General features: G+C 40.3%; 1 protein-coding gene across 2 annotated transcripts in view; it reads right to left on the bottom strand.

The window, feature by feature from the left end:
• BIRC6 (baculoviral IAP repeat containing 6) overlaps positions 1-21,615 on the bottom strand; it is a 183,436-nt gene extending 161,821 nt beyond the window's left edge. For both annotated transcript variants that reach the window (XM_058164248.1, XM_058164240.1), the window contains exons 1-5: positions 21,156-21,615; positions 9,264-9,445; positions 7,115-7,252; positions 6,288-6,481; positions 4,838-4,949 (exon numbers count right to left, since the gene is read on the bottom strand). In XM_058164248.1, the coding sequence (XP_058020231.1) occupies positions 4,838-4,949; positions 6,288-6,481; positions 7,115-7,252; positions 9,264-9,445; positions 21,156-21,432 (903 nt within the window). In that variant the 5' untranslated portion in view covers positions 21,433-21,615. The remainder of the gene's footprint in view (positions 1-4,837; positions 4,950-6,287; positions 6,482-7,114; positions 7,253-9,263; positions 9,446-21,155) is intronic.
• Between the last annotated feature and the right edge of the window lie 15 nt (positions 21,616-21,630).

Here is a 21,630-nt window from a genome sequence, read left to right on the forward strand (position 1 = left end):
TGCCCGAGCTGTTGGGAGTTGCTGGCTGGGTTGGCAGTTGAAAACCCTAGACTGTTGGTAATGGGGGATTTCAATTTGCCATCAGCTGGCGTGGCATCCTAGACGGCCTGGGAGTTCATGGCTTCCATGACGGCCATGGACCTGACTCAATTAGTGGACGGCCCTACCCACATCGGGGGAGGCACTCTAGACCTGATTTTTTTCTCTGGCTAATGGTTGAATGATCTGATTTTAAATGATTTAGTTGTTGAGCCTCTGTCATGGTCAGATCATTCTCTTCTTCGTCTGGACTTTCGGACCGCTACTCAACACCGCAGGGAGACGGAACCAATGCGTTGGTTCCGTCCCAGGAGCCTGATGGACCCAGAAAGGTTCCTGACGTAGCTTGGGCCGTTTCCTGAGAATCTGGCCCGCGGCACGGCTGAAGAACTAGTCGCGGCCTGGGAACAGGCTGCGGCTGGGGCTTTGGACTGTGTCGTGCCTTTGCGGTCTCTGACCCGGTGTAGGTCTCAACCAGCTCCTTGGTTCTCTGAGGAGCTGAGGGAGATGAAACGCCGGAGAAGACGCCTAGAGAGTGCTTGGAGATCCAGCCATTCGGAAGCTGACCAGACACTAGTTAGGTCATATAGTAGGACCTACCTAGTGGCATTGAGAGAAGCGAAGCATTTCTACGTTTCCTCCCTCATTGCGTCGGCAGATAACCGCCCGGCCGCCCTGTTTCGGGTGACCCGTTCTCTTCTTCAACAGGAGGTGCGGGAGGACCCATTACAAGGGCGTGCCGAGGAGTTTAACGGTTATCTATACGATAAAATCGTTCAGCTTCGGGATGGATTGGATCAAAATTGGGTAGATCCAGGTGAGAGGTTCGAGACTCGTCTTGTTGAGACTGTTTGGGATAGTTTTGACCCTGTGACTCCCGAGGACATGGACAGGTTGTTGGGGAGGTTGAATGCCACCAAATGTTTACTGGACCCGTGCCCCTCCTGGTTGGTGCTGGCCACTCAGGAGGTGACACGAGGCTGGCTCCGGGGGATTATAAATGCTTCTTTGTTGGAGGGGGCTTTTCCTGCTGCCTTGAAAGAGGCGGTGGTGAGACCCCTCCTCAAGAAGTCTTCCTTGGACCCAGCTGTTTTAGGAAATTATCGTCCGGTCTCCAACCTTCTCTTTGTGGCGAAGGTTGTAGAGAGTGTGGTGGCACGTCAATTACCCCAGTACCTGGATGAAACTGTCTATGTAGACCCATTCCAGTCCGGCTTTCGACCCGGATACAGTACGGAGATGGCTTTGGTCGCGTTGGTTGATGATCTCTGGAGCCAGGGACAGGGGTTATTCCTCTGCCCTGGTCCTATTAGACCTCTCAGCGGCTTTCGATACCATCAACCATGGTATCCTGCTGCACCGGCTGGGGAGTTTGGGAGTAGGAGGCACCGTCTATCGGTGGTTCTCCTCCTATCTCTCTGACCGGTTGCAGAGGGTGTTGGCCGGGGGGCAGAGATCGACCCCGAGGCGCCTCACATGTGGGGTGCCGCAGGGGTCGATTCTCTCGCCTCTCCTGTTCAACATCTATATGAAACCGCTGGGTGAGATCATCAGTGGTTTTGGGGTGAGGTACCAACTGTACGCTGATGATACGCAGCTGTACTTTTCCACCCCAGGCCACCCCAACGAAGCTATCGAAGTACTGTCCCGGTGTCTAGAAGCCGTACGGGTCTGGATGGGGAAGAACAGGCTCAAGCTTAATCCCTCCAAGACGGAGTGGCTGTGGATGCCGGCACCCTGGTACAGTCAGCTGCAGCCGCAGCTGACTGTTGGGGGCGAGTCATTGGCCCTGATGGAAAGGGTGCGCAACTTGGGCGTTCTCCTGGATGGGCGGTTGTCTTTTGAAGATCACTTGACGACCGTCTCCAGGAGAGCTTTTTATCAGGTCCGCCTGATTCGCCAGTTGCGCCCCTTCCTTGACCGGGATACCCTATGCACGGTAACTCATGCTCTTGTTACCTCTCGCTTGGATTACTGCAATGCTCTCTATATGGGGCTCCCCTTGAAGAGCATCCGGAGGCTCCAGTTAGTCCAGAATGCAGCTGCGCAGGTGATAGAGGGAGAGGTTCGGAGCTCCCATGTAACACCCATCCTGCGCAGACTGCACTGGCTACCTGTTGTCTTCCGGGTGCGCTTCAAGGTATTGGTTACCACCTTTAAAGCGCTACATGGCTTAGGACCGGGATACTTACGGGACCGTCTACTGCCATCTTGTACCTCCCACCAACCTATGCGTTCTCACAGAGAGGGACTCCTTAGGGTGCCGTCAGCCAAGCAATGTCGACTGGCGGTCCCCAGGGGAAGGGCCTTCTCTGTGGGAGCTCCTACCCTGTGGAACGAATTTCCCCCTGGACTTCGACAACTACCTGACCTTCGGACCTTTCGCCATGAACTTCAGACTGATCTATTCCGTCTCGCAGGACTGGCTTGAATTTTAATTTTTTAGTTGATTTTATGGGTTTTAATTTTTATTAATTTTATAGGGTTTGATTATATTTTAAAAACTGGGCCAAATTTAATAAGTTTTTTAATGTCTGTTTTTAGTATTGTATGTGTTTTCACGGTATTTTATCTTGGCTGTAAACCGCCCTGAGTCCTTCGGGAGAAGGGCGGTATACAAATTAAAATATTAATATTATCATTATTATCATTATCGTTATCATTGTTGTTGTTGTTGTTGTTGTTGTTAATTAATAATAATAATAATAATAATAATAATAATAATAATAATAATAATTATTATTATTATTATTATTATTATTATTATTATTATTATTATTATTATTATTATTATTATTAGACTGTGTCAGGGTTCCAAGGAACACCCCCAACGAAATAAAGCTCCAAGGCTTAAGGTTCCTCAAAGTTCCAATTTATTAGAGATGTCATGTTGGCACATCTGAGAAAACCTGAATCTGAAAGCTTCCAGGTTTTCCACACCCAGTTGACAGTTCACAGCCCTGCCCACACCCACAAGTTCATCACATTGTCCAATAAACTCTTCATACTTAATTGGATACAATCTTCAGGCTGTCTTCATCAGACGCAAGATGTCCTTGAATACGGAATGTTGTTATGACTAACTTTCTACTGCTCCAACAACAACCCCCTCCCAACTTCCTCAGCTAAAATATGTGACAGTTAAGAAGCAAAAAAGAAAACTGCCTTCCAAAACTGACACAATGCCTTAGATCATGAGTAGCCATTTGCCCTGCCTGGGCCACACTGAGTGAAGACAATTTGTCATGGGTCACATATACAATATATAATATAGCAATAGCACTTAGACTTATATACCGCTTCATAGTGCTTTCCAGCCCTCTCTAAGTGGTTTAGTCAGTATATTGCACCCAAAAATCTGGGTCCCCATTTTACCAACTTCAGAAGGATGGAAGGTTGAATCAACCTTGAGCCGGTGAGACTCAAACTCCTTTATATATTTTATACAATCTTCTGGGGCTACATTACTAGCTGAAGTGAGTTTCAGTTCACAGAAGCTTATGCATTTTAATAAAAACTGTTAGTTGGAAAAGGTGCTACCAGACTCCTGATTTCTTTTGCTACAGCTCTCCTCCTATAATCTTTCAAAATCAATAATTAAGAATAGTATATAGTCCTATGTCAAAGTTAAATATTCAATAATCACCTGATTTGAAACAAACGTAATTTTAAAAATGTTTGCTCTTTTTAATAATAAAATAATATAGCATGACATCCTGTCCCTAATAATTTGTATATGCCATTTGTATAATTTAAATAGTGTTCTATTTATTATTTCTCTATTCAGAAATATTGGCATAGTAATTGCATATTTCAACAATTACCTAACAAATAAAAGTTAATACTCTTGCCCCTCTTTTTAAAATATTTTTAAGTAATAAAAAACCCAAGAAACCATTAGGATAACATCTTAAGAAGTGTCTGCTGACCTCAGGGCTCTTTTTACTTCAAGAAAGCTCTTATATATTAAGCCTCAGAGACTTTTGTGAATAGATAGGAGATTGCAGGATTGCAGGTTGTTCTGAAACAAATCCAGTTACCCACAAAACACACAAAGATAACCTCATGAACATGCATAGGTCATATGAGGAAAGAATTTATTTGCTAAAAGTGGTGGCAAAAAGCTATAATGGAAGGGTTGGAAAGTTGATTAGAGACAAGGGTGCTTTCCTCACCCATGTTTGTATGCATCAGATTTTTTTAAAAAAAGTGGTATGATAAAAAAAGTCTTCAAAGAGTTTTTTCTCCACTGCCATCTTCTGGGATGTTTTCTACTTTGCAGTCTAGTCTATAGTTCTGGTATTCCTTGGAGTCCTTCCAATCAAGTACTGGTAAGGCCTACTCCTATCTAATTACTGAGGTTATACAGAGGATGCCACTTACTGAGACTAAACACGACATTATTAATATGCTGGTTAAGTGGCTTATTTCTAAGTGGTTGAGTGGTGCTTCAGGGTCAAATATGGCATACACCATTTACTCCACCTCATGCAAAGACAGTTATGTAGTTGTTCCCCATCTTATATCCTTTAAGTTGCTTTGCAAATGGATTCAAAATGTATTTTATAAACATTTGACCAGAATTGTAGCATTTTTAAAATTAATATTTATAATATTTATTTTGTCCCCAAAGCAAACCTTATTTTTGAAAAACTGAACATGTGACTTCTTTAAAGGATTAAAGGCATAGTCAGGGCCAACAGAAAACGATCAAATGTATTTTCAGAAGACAAAGTATTTGAACATACAGCACTAAGAATACATTGCTATGATTTTAGTTAGAAATCTATTTATTTACCTGATGGTAGAACCCAGCTTGAGCCATGGGATCTGGCTGTGCCCACCTATAACCTACATGAGGCCATGAGGTGAAGGTTTCCCGTCTGTTAGCCTCACTATACATTAAAGACCTTGGAAGAAGAAAAAAGGAATTACAAACAGTTCAAAGGCTCCCTAACTGTTGTTAATTGTCCAATCTTGTGACCATTGCCCCTTCCAAAAGAAGCTAAATTATTTACTGTTTGCACCCTGCTCATAAAATCACAACTTAAATAATCACCTGTATTTTTCTTCCTCAATCTGCTGAATTTCTTCTTCCTTCTATCACCCATACTATAATTCTCCATTATAGAATCTGTACTCTACCATAGATATATGCCCACAATTAAGGGTTATCTCCCAGAACAGTGATTGCCTTCCAGTCCTCACATAAGAAATTAACAGATGAATTCATAGGTACATTACAAGACCCAACGATAATGCAGCATTTTTTTTTGCAGAGAATACATTTCCAAAACTAGCAGCACACAGAAGTGTACCTATTTACTGAGCTCAATAAGAACACCCCACCAGTATCAATCTTCACATTGGATTTATATATCTAAAAACATATTTTAAGTACCTGCAAACACCATACTAATTATATTCCCCTATATAGATGTAATTGCTTTCCACAAACTAAACAAACAAACCAGCATAGTGCCTAGTCTTTACAAGTTTTTCTGCATAAAGTAACTTGAGTATCGAAGATGTGCTATGATTACGGTAGCTATACAAGATGACCCAAAAATAAGTCTAAAACCATTCTAACTCTACTCCTGAAACTAAAACAGGAAGATTATCAGTCATCAGACAAATTGCCAGTTCTCAAATATTAGACATGTTGGAAATTTTGAATACTGTATCCTGGAGGCAAAATGGCTTGACAAGGAAGCACAACCACTTATAATAAATATATCAATATTCTAGGAAGAATGTTCCCTACTACCCAAATTACTTTAGCATTTTTCTTCCTGCACAGCTGGATGCTGCACATCCTGCATGTTTATTTTCAAAGAAACCTGTGGAGTCCAAGTAAAAGTGAAAGTGAAAGTACTTGTAGAAATAAATATGATTCTGTAGGTTGGTACTAACAGGTATCAAGGAACATATCCACAAGGATAACATCACAACTGACACCACAGTATATAGTCCTTGCCCATATATAGGCTGCTATAGTGACTCCATTACATAAACCATGTGATGCTGAGTATACATAGGAAACTTACAATTCCAAAAAACAACCTACCATTTCTCTGCCTTCTTCTTCAAGCAAACATTATTTGAATTCATTGAGGACTGTCACACATAGCATTGAAAACAGCCAATCTGTCACACCAATAATTTTGTGCTATTGCTTTAGATCAGACTAAAAATACACATGCAAGTGAAACAAAGCTTTTTAAAAATGTGAATTAACTTCTCCATACCTATCCACTGATCGGCCAGGCCCCACACCAAGTTCCGGTCGTGCACTGGGCAAGAGGTAAGATAATCTATCCATAACAGATGAAGCTACAGGTAAGGCAGCAATGTTTTGATTTATTTTCTTGAGTTCACTTACAATGGCACTGGCAACAGACTTCAATACATGGTGAGGAAGATGGAACATAACAGTTGCCCACTACAAAAAATAAATAAATTAAATTAGAGTTATTGAGTACAAGACCTCAGCTTCCAAAACACAATGGGAATGTAGTTTTAGGATACAAATGCAATAAAAAGACAAAAAGGCTAATGGGTATAAAATGTCTTTAAAAGTAAGTATGCTACCCCAGCATCTTTGAGATATTTTGCTTTGAAACAGAGCAAACATAGTACACCTCTGGCCCTCCAGATGTTGGTGACTTATTGTTCCCAGTCCTACCCAACCATAAGGAGTTGCAGATACTCAAACCTACAAATATAAACATAAAAACTAGATTTATTTTGTTCTGAAAACAGTTCATTCAAAAAGAATAAATGTATAAAATTTTTGAAGACTTCCCTTTCAGACTTTTGCTTATCATGAAGGAACTAATGTCCAACATTAAGACAGAAACAACAAGGGCTAAAAAATAGACCCTCTCTGTATTATAAATACATGATGGTAATTAAACACAAAGTGTCCAACTTTCCCTTCCCAACCCTTATACGGCATATTCATGTTCAAGGTTTGATTCATTGCAAGGGAAAACAACTATTAAAAATCAAATATAGAATAGCAACAGCAAAGCAAATAAGTCTGTGGCATTAAATAAGTGATAAGATTTTTTACCTTTGCAACTTTGTGGTTCGCTGCTGTTTCATGTGAGGTATTTTTCAATCCATCTTTCAATTGTGCAAGAAACAAATCATATCCTTCTGTGCTTGACACATCTATCTTCTCTATGCAAGCAGACAACAGTTGTTGAGCCTGAGATACAAAAAGCAAATTTTTAACTTCTGACTAGCACTGGAATTATTAGTTCAACTTTTTTACTTTCTATAAAGAATATATCTTTTGAAACAAATGTTTAAGGAATAAGGCATACATGGGAAAATACTTTAAGGCATTTAGTTATTATAAAAAGAACTCAGTACTCAGAAAACTATTTGAATCTAGTTCCAGATAAAAATCCAAAGTAAAAATAGAGAAAAATGCTTCTTCACAAGAAATATATCTAAATTACTTCAGAAATAAACTATTACTATTGGGATATATCAACATCCTTAAGATAACCAGCAAAGCCAACATTATGCCAAGTGGTATTATAAAATACCCACAGAAGTTACTGTATTTTTCGGAGTATAAGACGCACCGGAATATAAGATGCATGTTAGTTTTTGGGGAGGAAAATAAGAAAAAAGCTGATTGGGGGTGGATCGGCTTCCCAGAATACCCCAATCAGCTGTTTTCAGAGGTGAACTTTAGCAACAGGTTCATTGGTTGTGAGCTCTGTGCCTTGCCTTTTTTTTTTTTACCCTCCCTTTTCAAACTTCTGTTTTTGGCTTTTGTCTCTGAAACCTCTCAAAGAGTTTCAGAGACTGGGTGGGGATACATTCGGACTATAAGATGCACCCGGATTTTCACCCTCTTTTTGGGGGTAAAAAGGTGCGTCTTATACTCCGAAAAATATGGTAGTTAAAAAAAGAGAAGAAAGTGATTTGTGTTCAGATCATATTAAATAATTAGATCCCTCATTTAAACTTACAACTTTCACAATAAAGTATGTGCGACACATTCTGAAGACTGGTTTAATGAAATCTTCCAGGTCTCAGTCTTGTAATTGGCAAGGAGGCAAGATAGCACAATTCTAAAAGGGTTTTTTTCCTTCTGACAATTTTTTAAAATTGTTACTATTTCATATTCTGTTAAATATACAATTTTATACGGTGGAATTAAATCAAGTCTTGTTTTCAAGTGGTATCATTTGCACTATATTTACTAAAAATTAATAAAAAATAATTTAAAATGAGATACATGTATCATGATGTACAATATAGTAAACACTCACAATAATAATAGTAAGTAGCAACGTATCTTCTTTACTAGGTCACTTTACCCTTTGCAGTAGATGCAAAAACCAATAATCTGATTATTAGTAATAAATTATTATTAACCAAGCAATTAAACCAAGTGGTCATCAGATTTGTATTCACCCATGCTTTTAAAATACTGTTTCAACTATTACATTTCTTGTATTCTGTACCGATATGCATCTCAAAGTAACTTATTTGTGGTACATTACAAGCTTGAAAAACTTAAAACAAGGTTGTACGATCAACAATAAAGGATTCAATTCTTATTATCCAGGCACAACTGGCAAAATACTAGTGTGCACACAAAATGCTATTTCCTAGTTAAGTACTCTTATTCTTAGTTAAATAGATCTCCATGACTGATTTCCGCAAAATATACCAATAGCTAAAATTCAATTAAAATACTTCCGAACAGGAAAAAAGGATATTAATTAGTGGGATATAGGTCTATGAATATATTCTCTATATAGCTGATTTTAAATAAGGATAAAATATGCATCTCCTGTTACCTAAATCTTAGTAATTAAGGAAGATGCATTTCAAACTTTTAAAAGACAATCATCACCAACTTGAAATCAGTCTGAAAACAAACTGGAAGCCACTGGATTATTTAGGTTACATGTTCCTGAAATTTACCAATCAGCATAATTATCCATTCTTTGACCAGATGAAAATCCCAGGCTACTTCATGAGTATGATTACTGAGAGGTCCTGAATATGACGAAAATCAGATTTTGCACATGATAAATACATGTAAATAAGGAAGAGACAAAGTCTTTTTTCCCCAGCATAGTAGCAGTATTATAATAAAAATACACATATTCAATGGAAAAATTTAAAAGGCAATTAGATTTGGTGTGTGGGGTTCCTGTAGAAGTCTAATAGAGAGACTACTAATCACTTACCTCTGTCACTGGCAATTCAAGCTGAACTATATCATCTTGTTTAGAAACAGGAGTTTGCAGAGCTGTGTCCAACAACAAGATGCCATTCAGATCCTTCCTACATCCAACTGCATAATCATCCACAAAGATGACTTTATCCACTGCAGAAATGTACTGACATTTCACCCGACCACCTGGCTTAGCTGTAAAATGTAAAAAGCAAAACAATAAAATAAAATAAAGAGATTTTAATTCATGGAATTCTGCTGAAATATATTGCAAACTCCTCTCACTGATCATAGAAGGGAAAGCCTATCATGGAAGGACTTCTGAGGAGATTTTAACGAAGTTCCTGCTCCTTAAAAATTTACATTTGAATATCAATGAATGGTATTCTCACTTCTAATACTGTAGTCTCTTCTCCAGGTATAGATATTTATTTTCCTTATTTTAATGCACTTTAAGTTGAGAAATATCTGAAATAAAGCTGACAAACCAAGAAAGCTTGGGTTTTTAAAAACAATATTATTCTAATTTTTATAGAAGAAATGTTTATAGGTAAAGACAGACAAGTATGTTTCAACAATCCAAAACCTATTCAGTATAACTTTGATAAAAAATATTTTCCAAACATCCATCTAATTCATAACCTAATGATTTATTTAGTACTATAGTAGTACTGTTTTAGTACTAAATTGACCAAATTGTTCAATCATTGATGAAAAATAATCTGAACAAAAGACAGAATTGTTATGCTTTCTGAAAAGGAAAAGCACACTACATTATCAAGAGTAGTAAAAGAAAATACATTCTTTATATACAAGAATAAAAACCAAAAGACTATGAATTCTAATTCTACCTTCATTCAACAACCGTTTTAAGTGACATAGGAATTGAACAAGATTTATGACCAGAAATTATAGCCATTGCAGTGCCCCTGTAGTCATGTGATCAAAATTCGAGTGCTTGATAGCCCGCCCAAACTTGAGATTGCACAGGCAATTCAAGTCCCCTGTCTACCTCCTCCATGTACGTCCCTTTGCCTCCTGCACTCCCCAGCTGACCTTTGCTGTCCTCTTGCTCCCACTGCTGACCAAGAATGCCCAGCTTGAAATGGGGAAGATGGCCTCACATGGTGCCTTGTGAAGGGACAGGGCTGCTACGTCGCAGCAGAAGGAAGATGGTGAAAATCAGCTGAGGTTGCAGAATGCAGGATCTCAGAGTACAGAGCAGTGAAGGCAACTGGGATTGGCTTTCTGAATCAGAAATTCATGCTGCGGTGCTGGGCAGCAGCTTTTCTGGTTGGTGGTTTCACACTGCGCCTCTGGGACTTCCTAGTGTGACTTCATGTTGCGGTGCCAGGTGGCAACTTTACACAGCACCACTGCGGCTTCTAGAGGAGGTGACAATGCATTGTTGTGTTGTGCAGAGGCTTTGTGCTGTACTGCTGGGGCTTTGTGCTTCAGTGCTTTGTGATGCACTGTTGGGCCTAGTTGGACTTTCCTTGCACTGCAAAAAATTTGCTGCTTCACTGTGGTTCAGGGCTTCTTGAAGTTTCAGAACTGCAGCATACCCAGAAGCCAATGAAGCTCATTGCCAGTGTGGCAATGAGCTTCAAAAGCATGAGTTTCTGGGGCTACTTACCACCTGCAAGGCAGAATGCAAGGTGTCCAAAAGGGCAGAGATGTGGTGGGGGGAGATAGATGGGTTGGGTGAGTTAAAAAAGAGACAATAGCTTACCTTACCAAGGGAAGGGAATGAGAAAGTAAGTATGGGTTGGATTGGGGTGGGTACTTACTTAATGATCTGTGATTCTTTGTTAACCATGGCAATGGGGATTGCCAGGATTACATCAGTAAGTAATGCTGTTGCATGATGTTGTGCTTTATGACAAGACTTAATAATGGAAATTCCAGTCCCGATTGTGGCTCTAAATCAAAGAATACCTATGGGAACCTTTAATTTCTATACTGTTTCTATATTTATGAAATTTATGGTTATCCTAGACCAGTGATGGCTAACCTTTTTGCCATCGCATGCCAGGAGAGGGGGGCAGGGAGGGTTGCATGCGTACATACCCACACCCATAATTCTATGTGCCCCGCCCACGCAACCCCCGCCATTCCCCCCACTCCTGGCACATGATGGCTCTGTAGGCCCGTTTTTCTCTCTCACCTGGCTCCAGAGCCTTTTTAGGAGTCTGGGGGAGAGGAGGAAACAGCCTCCCCCTCCCAGAGGTCCTCTGGAGGCCAAAAACAGCCCATTTGCCAATTTCTGGTGAGAACAGAAGGGCTGTTTATTACTGTCCCCAGCCCCCAGGGCCTCTCTAGGAGTCTGGGGAGGGCAAAAACGGCCTTCCCCACCCCCTGGAGGTCCCTAGATGCCAGAAATGGCTCGTTTGCCAACTTCCGGTGGGACCAACTTCTGGTGGGCTGTTTTTGCCCCCCTGACTCCTAGAGAGGCTCTGGAATCAGGTGAGAGAGAAAAACAGGCCTTCCCCACCACCCCCCGAGGCCTCCGGAGGCAGGAAACAGCCTCTTTCCCTACTTCTGGTGGGCCCAGAAGGCCCAAAAATCAGCTGGCCGCTGTGCACATGCATGCTGGAGCAGAGTTCAGGTGCCCATTGATATGCCATAGGTTCGCCATCATGGTCCTAGACTCTACAACAGAGAAAAATCCACCTTTCCCCTAGAATCTAAAGTAACAGTAAATTAAGTATGCTTGTCTACTGTGCTCTTTTCAAATAGTGGAGCATACTCTGTTTGGAACTCCTGAAGGGGAGGGGTTGGCAAAATTTCCTTGGTTTGCTGCTATGAAATGAGATGGGCACTTGGTGGCTATCTTCCTGTTGATTTACAAATTCTGCATCTTGTTGCTGTTTAAGACACTGATGCTTTTAACAGACATGATCTGGCAAAGAATCCTGGAGCCCCATAGTAAAAATACAATCCCTGATTCCTTCCTTTTTGCTTTTTTTCTGGAGATCTTGGCTGCTCCAATTTGCATGGTTTCTCCTCTGCTGGATTCCGAGGAGGCTATTGGGAGAGGGTGATATGGGGAAAAACAGATTGTAGATTCCCCTTACCATTTGTTCTCTGCCTTAACTATTCCAGTCAATCAATGGTGATGTAGCTCTTCCAGGATATCTTTATTTATTTCTGACACCGCTTCAGCTCCCAAATCTTCCATCTTGTATGGGACTGCCAAAGTGTCAGGTTTACACATGAGGTTCTGGTCCTGTCCAATATCAGATGGTTCCCTCAATGAATGAGCTGCTGCTTCCTTCAGCAAAGTTAATCCAAAATTCATTTTGGTGTGATCAGTGGAAAAACTCCACTGGTCTGCCTGCCATAAACATATCATATTGAGCAGTGAACGTCCAGAAGTGATCCTAGTTCTGGCAAGCTCCTATGGGAATGCAGAAGCATTGCCTAAGAAGCAATTTGTTGTGCTGCTATGGGTTGAGGCAAATTCTGCCTCAGCTGTTGCATTAGTTTTATCATGACATTCTGCAAAGTGGTCATTTGCGCATCTACTAGCTTCTGGGGTTGCAAGAAGGCTGCTGCCAGATGCTTAGTGGATAGCAGAGTGTTGTGACCCAGGCCCAAGTAAGTAGTAATAAACTTAGTCCATGGAAAAAGAAACTTTATTTGAACAGCTGGGAATTACTTCATTCCCAGCATCGTTCAACTCAAAGTAAAACAAATGCCTCCCAATACAAATTCCTCAGTTATCTAACAAATCTTAGTCCAATTAGGCAAACTGCCAAAGGCCCTTCCTGGCAAACATCCAGAAGCCACAAAAATAAAGACATAGACAAAGCAGAAGGCGAAGCAGAAGACGCAGCTACAACGTTGTTTTAGGGCAAAGGCCAAATGTCAGTGCTGGTCTGTTTTAAGCCTTATGGGAGGGGCCAATCTCCCAAATTGTCCTCTCTGCTTGAGCTGCTCTTGCCTTCTGGCAGCTCTTCTCATGTGTGCATTAGGAATAGGCTCCTCATGTTCCTCTGCCTCACTACTATCACTCTCTGGAAGCTCTGGAGTCCGCACCTCACTTCCGGATGGCCCTGCCCTCACCTCAGCCTCATCACTGTCTGATTCGGTTGCTAGCTCCGTAGGCTGCTAACAGACCACAACACAGAGTATCTTGACCATCAGAGGACATTCCTGAAATTCCTCTCCTTGGAAGAGAACAGGAGACTTGTAAGATTGATGTCAGTCTTATCAGGTAGACCAGACAGGAAACACAACCAGATAAGCTAACTTTACTTTATTGTGAAGCTACAGTAACAGAATGTCAGGCCAGTTTAAGAATGACATAGAGCAATCCAGTCGAAGTTCAGTTCTTTATTTGCTTGTACTCAACAGACAGAATCTTACAAGGCTTAACTTTGCTACTCTCACACTCATAGATATACCTGGGACGTTCTAGGAATTGGCTAGCATAACTCTTTTCTCTGTCTCCTATTCAGCCCCAGGCTGTATTTCCTCTTTGTTTTGCCCTTCTCCCTTCTAACACATAAATATAGACTGCTAAGGGCCATGTCTCCAGCCTAGCTAAAGTTAAAGCTTACAAAATTTCAAAATCACAATGGATGATAAATAAGAGAGAAGAGTGAAGCCTTACGGGAGAATATGATAAAAAATGTGGTGTGACTCCCTTGTTTAAATTTCTCTGGAGATCCATATTCCAAATTCATTGTTTGAATTTAGATCTAGATTACTGGACTGCAAGAGACCAATTATTCTTTGATTATTTAAGTTGCAGATATGAGTTCTAGACAAGAATTTCTTTCTCTATAGTTCTTTCTCTGCCTGATCTACCCCTCTCAATTCTTGTATTACCTATTAATTGATTTATGACAAAACCAGTAAAATCAATGGCAATGTGCTAATTGAGAACTGTTTGCTGCTCAACTTGTGCAAGACAATATAGAATAAAAAGCGGGGGGGAGTACAAGAAGCAACAATGAAAACTACCACACAGGCCTGAATGAAAAACTGTTAGATTAATATCCAGAGAGAATGAGTGAATGGATTTAATGAAAGAGGGTGTGGAAGACGTGAACAAAATGGAAAATGTATGCTACAGACTGCTAAAAGATATATGGAGATGTTAATGAGCAATGTAGAATAGGATATCTGGTGGAATGATGAAGTGAAAGAGACAATGAATGCATAAAATGATTGGTGCAAAAAAAAATTAAATATCATATTGTCTACCATATATAGTAAAAATAGCATAGAATGATTACAATTTAAAAAGCAATCAAACTGCTGAATTATTTTGGTGGAAATAAAAAAAAGTGTTCTGAAAGTAGATGAAGATAGTTAAACAAGGAGGCTCCAGCAGAATAAACAGAATGCTATTGCTTTTCTTGATTTTGGATGAAATTAAATTCAGAAAGCTCTCAGAATATTAGGGGGTGATCAGACGTATATGATGTGTGTTACACACAACCCAGGCTCTCTCAATTTAACAATTCCCAATAAGGTACTCCCCCGGGCCTGCCTGCTTCTATGTCTCCCCAGCCTCTTTTCTTCCCTCCTTCACCCTCAACTGTCACCCGTATCCTGCACTATTGATGGTCTCAGCAATAATGAAAAATCTACAAGCATTGCATAGCCCACCGGCTCAACCACTTCCTTCTAGTGACTTTGCTCAGTCATTACAACCAATATCCATACATTGTGTCACTAAGCAAATCCCTCAAGCCTCTTACTTTTTTTCTCCTGTTTTTCCCACACCATTTTTGCCTGGAATAATCATGTCTTGGTCTGTCTTTAGAATCTGTTTTGTTCCATATATGAATCAACATAAATACATATTTCAGTTCAGACTTGGACTAATCAAAACTAATTGTTCTGTGTATGAAACATGGAACATTTTGCACATCCCTATTAGAAATATTTTTAATAAAATTATGAAAAACTATTATAAACATAAGAATCTTTTTCCTTATAAACCCTTCTTTCTTCTACCACCTGCATTCTCTGCTTCATATTTTATATTCATGAACATTAAAATAGAAACTATTAAGAGTTACTTCTCATGAGATGGGTGGTTATATACATTTGATAAAAAATAAATAAACAATGTCACTAAAATTTCAGCACAGTAGATGTAAAAATAAAGCAACAACAGTAATCACAACATACATCAACAGTACTAGGTATAAACAGCTTTGCTTCCAATCCCAATATGAAACATTACAGAAACTTCCCATAATGGTATTTTATACCTTATGGCAGGGGTCCCCAACCCCCAGACCGTGGCCCACTACCAGACTTTGAGCCATTCAGAACCAGGCCACGGAAGCGGCAGGTGAGCATGCGTATACATCCCCAGTTGCACGAGAAGCAGGCAAGTGCATGTGTGAGTGGAGCTGTGTACACACCTTTGCCCTCCACTTGTATAAATGGAGCTGCACAATGCCCACTACTCACGTGGAACCATCCACTCTCCCCTTCCCCCTCCAGCCAGTCCACAAAACTGGAAAGGTGGGGAACTATGCCTTATGGTACTGCTGAAGAAAGAAAAGTACTCTTATGCCTACTTTTAGTACAGCTAAAGAAATTCTTCAGACTAAAGTTATTGGTTTTGGAGCAATGGTGACAATGCTGTCTTCATGGGCTCCAATAAGGCCACAGGCATTTCCTGATATCTAGTAGGCTCTAAAAGGCATTAACAAAGCAGCTTTCCATCCAAAATTGTTTTCTGCATGTTCTACATGTATCACATAGCTCAGATTGGTCATATGTACTTGAAAAGATTCTACGAGTCTCAAATATTAATCCTGTTGCCATTCATTCTACTTCGTTCAACCATCAAATACTTTGCTAAAACTATACATATCTTTTAAAAAGATGCACTTATTTCCATCTCTATCACAAATTCTAATAACAAAAGTGAAGGAGTACAGTGAACAAATAGGACTTTCCATTGTTTTGCAGCCCTACCCTATGGAACACCCTCCTCCATGACAGCCAGCAGGCCTTTACCCTTTTAACCTTCTTTAAAAGCTGTCTTTCCCCACACTTTGAGATAGAAAGAAGATGAAGTGTGATGAAGTATGAGAATGTTGTGGGCTGCATTAGGGAAGTTTGTTGTGATAGCAACGCAACATGTTGGTTTTATTGTTCTCTTTTTTATTATTTGCATGTATCCTTTTATTCTTTGGTTGTGAGTTGTGCTGAGTTTGGTTTTAAGTTGGGTGGCTATACAAATGTTTTAAATAAATAAATGAAACCTCTTAGCAGCCTCATATGAGGGAGATGGGCAGCTTTTGAATATGATACAGTATATAACTGAGGACCTGTATACTGCATGAATCAAGAAGAGGGCTGTGAAAATATTTACAGATCCCTCACATCCAGGACATAAACTGTTTCAACTCCTACCCTCAAAACGACGCTATAGAGCACTGCACACCAGAACAACAAGACACAAGAACAGTTTTTTCCTGAAGGCCATCACTCTGCTAAACAAATAATTCCATCAACACTGTCAAACTATTTACTAAATCTGCACTACTATTAATCTTCTCATCGTTCCCATCACCAATCTCTTTCCACTTATGACTGTATGACTATAACTTTGTTGCTGGCAATCCTTATGATTTATATTGATATATTGACCATCATTTGTGTTGTAAATGTTGTACCTTGATGAACGTATCTTTTCTTTTATGTACACTGAGAGCATATGCACCAAGACAAATTCCTTGCGTGTCCAATCACACTTGGCCAATAAAAAAATTCTATTCTATTCTAATAAATAAATCAGACTTCATACATAGTGCTCCCATAGACTTATATTTTGGTAAAAAAATTGCAAAATCACAAAGATGCATTTTTATCCAAATTTCATTAATAAATAGGAAAAAAAGTGTCAGAAAAGAAAATAGATATATCCAAATGCCACAAAAATAGCTCAGCCAACCTATCTATTAAACATGTGTAGCCTAGCAAACCCCGAGCATCTCTATATGAGATCTGAGAATTAGGCTATGACTAGATGGCAATTAACATGTTCTTTGTGTAGCTCAAAGGTAGGAAACATATTTACACTTTGTAGGTAAGCACAGAGGATGCTGAAAAAAGATATAAGGTTCATTCCAGGAAAAGGCAGTTTGACATTAGTGGCCTAACTGTTCACCTCAGCTTGACCTACCAGATCCCCTGCAACTGAAAAGTCTGATTGGCCAGGCCATGAAACCGATGCCCTGATGCCTCTTATGCTTAATGCTTCTTTCTGACAAGAATCAGTCTATGCAGCAGGAAAGCAGAAAGGTTGGGAAGTACTGAGGAAGAAATGGTGCAGTGGCCAAGGGGAAGACTGGATCTGGTTACTCTGTCATACAGATCTCTCTGTCAGACAAGGAGTAGGAAAGACTTATAAGTAATTGAACAAGCAATCTCTCTGCTAGGCAAAAGAAAGGAAGGAAGGACTCTGGTAAGCAAGAAGAGATTAGAGAAACTGAAAGTAAACAAGAAAACAAAAATGAAAGAAACGTATTTCTCTCAGAAAGAAAGAAAAAGGAAAATAAGGTAAGAATGGGTCTGCTCACATTGGAATGCATTTCCAAGATTATATTATAAAGCAAAATATTGGAATTAATGAAAAATATTGTATTCTAAGTGGCCAAAGTGAAGTAGCTGTTTCACAGTAGATTTTTTTTTAATAAACAACTTTTATAACGTATTATGGTAATAATTTTTTACCCACCACAATTTTTTACATCAATGCACAAAAACACTTTGTGTTGCAGTCATTGCTCTTTTCAGCAAAATCCATCTCAATCAACTTTTCAGTTAGGAAAATGGAAAACCTACTCAGCTGATAAACTGTATCAAATCTTCTAGTTTCACTCAAACACTGATAGCTTTCAAATAATTGTTCAATGTATCCTAGATGATGTCGTAAACCTGCACCTTGAGGGAAATGATTTGCAATGATCTGGCTCCTCCTGTCAAGCCATGTCCTGATGCAAGAGTCTTCAGCTCTATACCTAAGTCACTATCTTATGTGTTCCATAGGATTCCATCTTTTCCTGTATGCTGTTCATATTCACATGAAACTACTTGTGTGGGTCATTCACATTTGGTCTGAAATACTATTAATATTCTGATAATTTATGGCTCCAAAATATTTTCCATTTCATTCCAAGGAAGCAATCATTATATTTGACCATTACTTACATTGATAATGAACTGAATGAAAGAAAACAAAACAAATTGAAATTCACTACTGACATTCAAAAGAGATTTCTTGTTAAAGTAATGATGATGATGAACCACTAATCTAAATCAAGTAATAAGCCTACAATATATGTTTTTATTCACAACTGTTACCAGTTTTTCTGATTTTCTGTGGCAAAAATCACATTTTTAAAAATTATCCATTGGACCAATTGATGTAATCTGACCATTTATTTATTTTATTATATCCCAATATGATTACAGATAGTCCTCAATTTACAACAAAATTGAGCTCAAAATTTCTGTTGAGACACTTGTTAAGCACGTTTTTCCCCATTTATGACCTTTCTTGCCACAATTGTTAAGTGAACCACTGAATTAAATTAGTAACAAAGTTATTAAGTGAATCTGGCTTCCCCATTGACTTTGCTTGTCAGAAGGTCGCAAAAGACAATCACATGGTCCCAGGTCACTGCAACCGCCACAAATATGAGTCAGTTGTCAAGGATCTGAATTTTGATCCCCTAACCACGGGGATGATTTAATGGTCATAAGTGTGATAAACAATCATAAGTCACTTTTTTCAGTGATGGTATAAGGCTGAACGGTCATTAAACGAACTGTTGTAAATCGAGGACTACCTATAACAGCAATTTACTCCACTCTTTATAGGAGTACTCTTGAAAATTATTTGGAAATTGCAATTAATATACACTATAATAGCTAGACGACTAACTGGTACAAAATTACCAAGATAACATGATAAATAGTTGCAGATTGACAGCGAGCAGCAGAAAAATAGTGAGCACAACTGGATAATCAAAACCCTACCCCTTTTAACATGTACCATATGCACATAAACAACAGAAAGCTCTCACTATTTTGATGCTATTGATGACCCTGCAGAATGCAGATGCCTCATAACTTGATAATACTGAAAAATCTGCATTGGTTGTCAAATGATTTTCAAGTATAACTAAAGACATTAGTGCTAATTATCAACATCCCAAAAAAGGTCATTATCTTACTAACAGAAGATTTTCCTCTCAGATCTATGGGAGATGATAGCTTTGCTTTCAGAGGCCTACCTACATTAAGAGAGCGTCTTTTGTCACTTCACTTTCTTTGCCTTTAGAACACTTGTAAAAACTCTCTTTACTGAGGCCTTTAACATTATTTATTATTGGTGATTTAATTCTTATTTTTCTTCTGTATGTTTATGGTGTTTTAACTTGTAAAGGCTCGATTATGTATTTTGAACAGAAAAGTGGCATTTAAAACAAGTATGTAAATAAAGCATAATTCATACAACCACAACATTTAAGTGTTCTATAGTCATCTTCTACCTTTTAAATTATTTTTACACAGAAAAATTCTTATCCCAGGTATTTTTGGTTCTCACTATAAATATCCTTAGCCTTACCAATTATTCTTAAAAAACAAACAAACCCTACCACAACCTTCACAAAACACAATGCGTACTAAGAAATGATAAACTAGACATTTCCTTGTCTTAAACACATTTTTCAAATGTTGAAATATATTGCATTAAAAAAATAGACCAATATAACAAAATTCTGTAGAGGGTAATAACCTACAACTACTTCAACATGTTGCTATATTCCACTTCAAAGTAGCATTATAGGAAAAGCAGAAATCTGCTTAGTTGTAACATTTAAAATACAGAAACAAAGCATTACCACCTAATTTAATACCAAAACCGTTGAGGTTTTAAATCAATGGTTGTCAAATCTAGTTAAGGGGTCTCTGAATTTTTAGTACAGTAATACTTTCAGTGTTATTACCAATAGGCCACTGAAGCAAAGATTATGTTCAATATTTACCTGTGCATATTATAATACTGTAGTCATACTTTCGTAAATTACAGCATATCGACACACGTTTTTGTAATCACCAGCTACCACATGGATATACTCACTTCTAATAAGGCACTTGAAAGAAACTTATTTTGGTCAACCTTTCCCCACTTGTCTGTTAACAATTGGTGGAGTCATAGTTTTAGGAAGGGAGGGGGTGGGGAAATAAGTCAGAATTTGAAATAGTTTTCCAGAACTGGGATTCTGTCATTCTTGGCCAACGTTGCCCTTCCTTTCAGCACTGCCATGTGGAATGACAGCGGTGGGACTTGAGGTCTAGCATTTCCGGAGCACACCGGGCTGAGGAACCCTGCTTTTAAAAACAAACCATTTGCCAAATGGGAAAAAGAAAGTAGGGAGCCGGTCAAGGAAGGGGGCCGGTACGGGAAGGCAACTTTCGACTTCCACTTCTCTCCTCCTCCTCCTCCTCCAAGCGAACAAACTCGGGCCGGTCTTTCTTTATTGGCTTCGGCTCGACGTCCTCCCGAGTCACAATTCGAGAGAATAAAAGCGGCGGGTGCTCAAGACGGAGAAAGAAACCGGCTCGCCTTCGCGCTCGTCAGCAAGCAAACGGACTTCCAGGCCCCGAAGCCCAACCGTCACAGTCACATTCACACACACACACACACCCGGGACAGATCGAAAAGCCACGGCGAGCGAGAGAGAAGAGACGAGGGGACGCGGCGGGCTTTCTTTCCCCAAACAACGCCCGCTCTCCCTACACAAACCCGCGGCGCCCGCTTGCCGCTCTTTCCCCCACCTCCCGCCACCCACGGGGGTCCCTGTTTTGGACCGGCCTCTGACCCGACTCTTCCGTCCCCCCCCCACCGCCTCACCGTTGAGCGCCGACGCCTGCAGCGTAGCCCCTGAGGTGCCGTCGATGACTTTGATGGCGCCGCGGGCGGTCACGGCCAGGATGGCGTTGAGCGCCGGGTGGTAACACAGGCTGCAAAGCCCGTCGGCGTCGCAACGCAGGCAGCCGTCCCGCAGCAGCAACCACTCGCAGGGGCCTGGACCCGGCCCCGGCCCCGGCCCCGGTCCTGGACCCGGCCCCGGCCCGGTCGACACCGGCCCCGAGGAACAAGACGCTCCCCCGGCCTCTTCCGCCGCCATCGCGCAGGACAAGAGGCCCGGCGGAGCCGCTCAGTGACAGTCCCGAGAGGAGCCGCCGCCACCAGCCAGCATCCGGGTCCGGAGAAAGGGGGAGGGAAAAAAGGGAGAGGGGAAGAGAGAGAGAGAGAGAGAGAGAGAAAAGGAGAGGGAGCTGAGCGTCGGCGTCCGCAGGAAGTGACGTAACTGCGCCGGAAGCAG

Source organism: Ahaetulla prasina, chromosome 1 (genome assembly GCF_028640845.1).
Source record: "Ahaetulla prasina isolate Xishuangbanna chromosome 1, ASM2864084v1, whole genome shotgun sequence".
Taxonomy (NCBI): Eukaryota; Metazoa; Chordata; class Lepidosauria; order Squamata; family Colubridae; genus Ahaetulla; species Ahaetulla prasina.